The sequence below is a fragment of the Echinops telfairi genome, unplaced genomic scaffold, assembly GCF_000313985.2.
Source record: "Echinops telfairi isolate 266 unplaced genomic scaffold, ASM31398v2 ScPeMD7_7468;HRSCAF=8506_0, whole genome shotgun sequence".
In the NCBI taxonomy this organism is placed as follows: domain Eukaryota; kingdom Metazoa; phylum Chordata; class Mammalia; order Afrosoricida; family Tenrecidae; genus Echinops; species Echinops telfairi.
Window position 1 is genome coordinate 14101437 of NW_022111369.1, and position 7058 is coordinate 14108494.

At 41.2% G+C, this 7058-nt stretch overlaps 1 protein-coding gene across 1 annotated transcript in view; it reads left to right on the forward strand.

Moving 5' to 3' along the window:
- MANBA (mannosidase beta) overlaps positions 1–7058 on the forward strand; it is a 159075-nt gene that overhangs the window by 33893 nt on the left and 118124 nt on the right. The window contains exon 5 of the mRNA XM_004703287.2: positions 2077–2200. Within this exon, the coding sequence (XP_004703344.1) occupies positions 2077–2200 (124 nt within the window). The remainder of the gene's footprint in view (positions 1–2076; positions 2201–7058) is intronic.

The window sequence follows — 7058 nt, forward strand, 5'->3', positions numbered from 1 at the left end:
TTACTGTTGAATTATATTCCCTCATAAAAGTAAACCCATTCCTATCGAGCTCATTCTGACTCACAGTGACCCTACATAGGATTTCAGGGGCTATAAATCTTTCCCGAAGCACCTAGCCTCCTCTTCTGAGGAGTAGCTGGTGGGGTTGAACTATCAACCTTGTGGTCAGCAGTTCAACACTCACCAGACTGTATGCATGTGTTTATATATGTATATGAGCATGTATAGTTTCAATAGGAGTTCGACATTGGGCTTCTAATCACAAGGTTGGTGTTCTATTCCTCAGCTGCTCCGTGGGAGAAAGTTGAGGCTGTCTGCTCCTATAAAGATTTACAGTCTTAGAAATCCTGAATAGATAGGGTCACTATGAGTGGAAATCAACTCATTGGCTGCTAGTAGAACTTGTATAAGATGCACTGGTGGTGCAAAGTGAAAGTGCTCAGTTGCTAACCCAAAGGTTGGCAGTTCATATTCACCTGCTGTTGGCTTCATGGTAGGAAGGACCCGCATATCTGCTTCTATAGAGATTACAAAATCTAAAAATGTCTATAGAAAGTACTATTCTGTTAGGGACGGTAACTGTGGACCAGAATTGACTTGGCAGCACATAAAAACAATGGTACCTATATAGGTACTGAGGTCAGAATGATCCCTCCTCCTGTTTGCAGCCTGCCCAGATTCGTGTCAGTGATCTAACTATTTGCATACACAGCTGTAATTGGACTGAAACCCAAATCAGACGCACTGTCGTAATGTCTGTTCTGATTCATAAGGAGCCCACCCAGGATTCCTGCAGCAGTAAATCCTTGCGGGAGCAGAAAGTTTGATCTTTCTCCCATTGAGTAGTGCAGCTGGTGGGTCCTAACCGCTGATCTGAGTGTGAGCAATCCAACACATAACCTGCTTTGCCACCATTCTGGTTTCCGTTAAAACCAGGACTAACCAGATTCAAATGCGAAGAGAATGAATACTCTTATTTTTTCATGTTGTCAGTAACGGTAGTGCATGTGCTATAGATCCAAAAAGTGTTTTCTTTCTCCCTCCTATATAATTTAAAACAGCCTCTTAGGTTATCTAAAAAGACGATCAGAGATTTTTGTCACTGAAATCAAGAACCAGACCAGATTTCTATTGTCAAGTCTCTATTGCCTGAGAGAGCCTTTTCCTCCCCAAGTGCATTGCATCTTGATATTTCTGTGAAGACTGGCATGGTCCAGTGTGAAGGCACCTGACTTTGAAAACCAAGCCCGGAGTCTCACGCCTGTCATTTGTATTTGGAGATAGTATCTGCCCCTTGCTACCTAATACAAAGATTAGGTCCAGAAATATCTTGAAGAAGGTTAGAAGGAAACGGCTGTGTAGTTTAGTGTAATATGCTTTTGAAAACACATACACAGCTCTTCTTAATTAGGTTTTATGTTCTTAGAATGTTTCTGGCAACTTAGCTATGTTGCATAAGTTGAGGTGTTAGCTATTGCTTTAAGTCATCTTGTCATGTGAAACAAGTTACCTCAAACGTAGCTTAAAGCAGCATTGATTGTGACAGTCTCTCACAGTCAGCAATGTGAGCTAGGCTTAGCTGGGGGTCCCTGGTTCCGCGTCTCTCCTGAGACTCAGGTCGGCTAGGACTGGATTGCTTTTATCTCAAGGTTAGACTAGGACTGAGCAGTCTGATTCCCAGCTCTCTCGTGTGGGTGTTGGCAGGCCTCAGAAGATTGGGATCCAAGCACGTCACACGGCTCTCTCCACAGGATTGCCTTACAACGAAGGGCTGGCCTCCTCTCTGGCCACAGCAGAGTGACCGTGTCCAAAACAGATCGGCTTTTATGACCTGATTTTGGAAGTGACTCCCATCTATCACTTCTGCTTTCTGTTGGTTAGGAGTGATTTAGTAGGTCTGGTCTGTACTCATGCAGAAGGGGTTATATAAGGGCATGAATGCTAAGAGGGCGTAACTGGAAGACCATGTATGTGATGTCATAGAGTCATATAATACTTTAAATGAAAACCTTTTCCAAGGTTAAATTTTATGTTCCTCAGAAGCTCTATTTTTCTTCCCTGTGTTTGAAATTATAGGAGCAATGTTCCTTCAGTTGGGACTGGGGGCCTTCCTTTCCTACCCAGGGAATTTGGAATGATGTTAGAATTGAAGCCTATAATATTTGTCATCTGAACTACTTCACGTTTTCCCCTGTATATGGTAAGATGTGGTTTTATTTTTCTTTTTGAGTCTCTTCCTTGTTAGAAAACTTGGGTTTATAATTTAAATCTATGGATGTATTTTTCAGAATCAGATTTTCTAGTAACTTTGTGGCACATTCAATTGATAAAAATGAAAGAAAAAAAAAGCAAGGTGCGACTTTTAATGAAAATTTATAATATACAGTCACCCAGTGGCTGTATGTAAATATATATATATATATATATAGTTAAATATTAAAAAGGACAGAAAAAACAAGCAAGCTCTTCTCTTTCCAAATTAAGCATTCTGGAATGCATTGGTCCTATAAACATGCTCTCCTTTTTACTGTCTTTGAAGTCACTTTTAAGGGACCCTGGCAGGAGCCCTGGTGGCTGGTGTTCCCTGTTAGGCGGTGACCCCCAGGTCAACAGTTCAGAATCAGCAGCCGCTCTGAAGGAGAAAGATGGGGATTTCTACTCCAGTAGAGAGTGACAGTCTCTGGAACTCCCAGGAGTAATTTTGACCCTATCCTGGGGGTCACTATGGGTCAGCGCTGTGTTGAGGGCAGTGAGTGAGTTTGTTTGGGGCGGGGCTGCGATTCGGTTTGGGGCAGCTAACCACCAGGTCAGAGGCTCAAACCCATGAACCGCTCTGCTGGAGAAAGAGGAGTCTGTGGAGATTTACAGCTTCAGAAATGGAAGGAGGGTTTGGGTCACCTCGGTGACACTCACTTTGGCTGTGCTTGACAGTCACAGTCTACTGCGGCAAGTTTGGGGTCTGCTAAAATCCCTCGTCTGGCTCCCCATCACTGAGAGCGCTCCTGCGAGGGCCCTGGCACATGGGCCTTGCTCCACTTTGAAAATACACTGGACGGCAAGTAAAGCACACTCAGTACAAGCTCAGAACGCTGACAAGTGTCCCTGGATCTGTGGAAAGCTCCTCCAATGTTTGTTGACTTCGCTTGGCAGTATGTTGGTTCGTCATAAGAAAAGAAATTCTGACCGTCTACTTGTGCCTTCATTGAGCTACACATTAGTTGGGGCTAGAAGAGATAGAAACACTCACCAAACAATTCAGATACTGTAATCGGCTTCCAGGATGAGAGCCACAGTGGTTCAGAAAATCAAGATTAGGGGGATTCGAGAAGTTAGGGCCATCAAGGGTGAAGATTGTAGGCAAGTGGGATCTGAATGTCTAACACGCACAATACTCAGCCCAATTATGCACAGGACTAAGGAGATGAAATCAACATGAAATTTTTTGGTGTGTCAGTACAAGACTTTGATTATCTTTGAGTCTCTGCTCACCCCAGATTGCTCTTCAGTTGAGCCAAATCTGTACCTTCTAAAGACAGATGACAAAAGCAAAGCACAGATGATTGGTCATTGAGGAGGTCACTTGGTGATGCTGGTATTTTTAAGCATCGTGAAAAAAAAAAGAAGATATTTGATCTCAGTTGCACATATAAATCTGGCTGAATTTATAGTTTTCCAATTTAATGCTTTTCAAACTATTCTGAGAACAGAACCTAAACTGAAGAGTTTTGTTGGTAAAATAATGGTTTATTTTATCCAAGTCCTCCCACCTCTACCCAGAACTTTTCTCAAATATATGTGAAAACCTAGGGTCAGGGTCATATTTAGCAAAAAACAAACCAAAAAGAGTTAAGTTGGCAAAAAGTTATGTGATATATATATATTTAGCTAATAGATTGGAAGCTTAACTATTGTTTTAGATAGTTTGCAAACAACACTATGACTCCCTGGTCCTTGAAAAAATTTGAATAATCCTGCTGCAGGTTAGTTGAAAATGAAAAGTAAGTATGAAGTTAAATATGTCTTCCTAAAGATGAGTGATTAGAGTTCAGTTTATTCCTCACTAGGGAAGATGAACTTTATTTGAATTAAGTAAATGTAAATGAGGCTTACAATTTGCATGGGAAAAAAATGAAAGCCCCACTTCTCAAGGCAAGGCCATTTATACAATCTACACCGTTGGTTCACATCTGCTCCGACTGCAGCTGCACATGCGGCTTTTCTTTCTTGGTCCTCACTCCTGAGGTACAGTTGATTAATATGACCCTTGTGGCCAGGATATCTTATATGATGTATTATGACTTCTGTGCATATGGTTATCGCCTCGTTTTGGAGAGGTCCTCTGCTCTGCTAATGCGCAGGATTAAGATGTTCTGAGTCTCCACTTTAGAAGAGGGCGCCACTCAAGTTGCCACCTTCCTGAGCCTGGTGCACGACTGGGTAGTGTTCTGTTCGGTTGTATCAACCAACTCAATACGAAAGGCTAAACTAATGTGGCCATGGGGCACTCTGTTTTCACCTCTTGTGACTTGAAAAAGATAACATTTTTGCTTTTTCAGAAGTTCCATTTATTTCTTAATTTAAAAATTTGTGAGCTGATTCTCGAAAATCAAAAGGACCACCTGTCATTCTCCAATTTAATGATTCAGAGTTTGATAGAAAAAGTCTATTGAACTTTAAAAAATGAATGGAAATTCTTATGGATAAATTTACTTTATTACATGCTCATATATACTATCCCCACCCCCGTATTCTTGCACTTTCTATAATAGTAGTTTCTAAACCTTAGCATTTCTTAATATCTTGTTGTCCTATGTTGGATTTTACCCTAATCTGAATGATTTTTACTTATCTTTAGTGTTTTTAGTGATTTTTAAAAACCTATTTGAGGACAAGTCCTGAAGTCAAAGGAAAATAGGAGCTACTGTATTTCCTATGATTATCTAGGTGTTAGAATATAACAGTTGATTTAAAATCCTCATTCGAAAATATGTAGTAGAAAGATTCATCCTTCTCCCTAAAATATTCTCTTCGGTTTTTAAATAGCAGTAGCGGCTGCAGGACACCCATATTTTAAGCAACTCTTTAAGCAGTGAAAAGTTGGCCCTGACATTGCAAAAAAACCTCAGGTGCTTTTTACCTGGTACGGAAACCCAGCAAGGCCCTGCTTTTCCCGCAGTTGTTAGTGGTGAGGACTATCTGTTGGAGTGGAGGAGGAGGTCGGGGCCAGATTTGAGTTTCTGAGGTGTGGAGGAAGGGAAGATGGGAAAAAATCAATTGATAGGGCTCAACGCTCCAATTCCAAAGATGAGAAGGAAGGCTCCGTCAAAACGTATTGCTCTGAAATGATAGAAACCTTTGCTATACAAAAATAACAAAATGTGAAGCTTTTATTTCTGAACATGTTTGTCATCAAGGTCTATATACTTCATAAAGTGGTGTTTCCATCTCTTTCATTTCCCCCCAAAGGATTCTATGCTCTTAAATTAACACTGTGAGAAATGGATGCGTGGGCATCCTGGAGCGACTCATACTGTGTTCTTTGCAAATGTTCTGTGAGTTTTGGGGAACCAAAAGGAGTCTGCAGGGCAAGATAAGGGCTGTAGGGTGGAGGCAGTAAGGTTTCCCAGTGAAATGAGCCAGGACCGTCCTATTACTCTTGAAAAATGAACAGGTGCATTACCATACTAGATTAAAAAAATCCTCAGTGCAAATTACCTAGCCTTTTCGTCACCAAGGCAGTTATCAATACTAATAATAAAAAGAAAAAGCCAACTTTTCATAATAAGTCCTGTAGCTCTATTTTTTAAAAGAAAATCCATCAAGATTACCACATTGGGATCCCCAAAACCAGTCTCCAGAATTGGCTGAACCTCTCTGTGCCTTGAATTTAACTGGCTCAACAAATCCCCTTGGGAACCTCTATTTGTATTAGACTTTTTTTTTAACACACCCTAATGAAGCTAAGACAAGTGTATCGCCGAGACACCTTGTCTGCCTCTGTCCATTGGATCACAGAGACATAGTTAAGCACATCATTTTATTTATTTATTTTCCCACTAGTTCTTTCTTTCTTTCTTTTTAGATCATTTTATTGGGGGCTCTTACAGCTCTTATCACAATCCATCCATACATTCATTGTGTTCAAGCACATTTGTAAATATGTTGCCATCATTTTCTTTCTTTTAAAAAAAATCATTTTATTGGGGGTCCTACAGCTCTTATCACAATCCATACATCCATCCATTGTGTCAAGCACATTTGTACATTTGTTCCAATCATCATTTCAAAACATTTTCTTTCTAATCGAGCCCTTGATATCAGCGGCTCATTTCCTCCCCTCCCTCAGGAATCCTTGATAATTTATTTTAAAAAAATTCCCCATGTCTTATACTATCCAGCGTCTCCTTTCACCTGCTTTTCTGTTGTCCATCCCCCAGGATGGGGTTATATGTAGATCATTGTGATTGGTTTCCCCTTTCTCCCCCCACCTTCCCCCTACCTTCTTGGTATCTCTATTCTCATCATTGATCCTGAGAGGTTTATCTGTCCCGGATTCCCTGTGTTGCGAGTTAAATTCTGAACACCTGGTTTGCAGAAAGCTATGGATGACAGTGAAAGCCCAAAATCCCTTTACAGAGTCCTCATGCAAAGTAAGCCTCTTGAATTCCCTTGAACTGTTGACTGGGGAGGTGAATAGTCTTCCCCTCATAAAGAATGAATTGGAAAGTGGATTACTGACAATATCAAAGCTCATTGCCATCTTGGGTCGTTTCTGACTTGTAATGACCTTGTAGGACATGACTGAGCCATCCTTTGGATTTCTGAGGTTCATTGTGGTAGGAGTAGGTGGCATCCTCTGTCTCCTGCAAACTGGCTGGGAGGTTGAGCAACTGACCTTACTGTTGGCAGTCTGCTGCGTGGTCCACTGCTCCATGAGGGCTGCTGTGGCAGATATTCCACTGCCATCACATCAATTGCACCTCCTACGGAGCTTACAGGACAGGGTAGAACTGCCCCTATGTGTTTCTACTTTAATTCTTTACAGGAGTAGAAAGCTT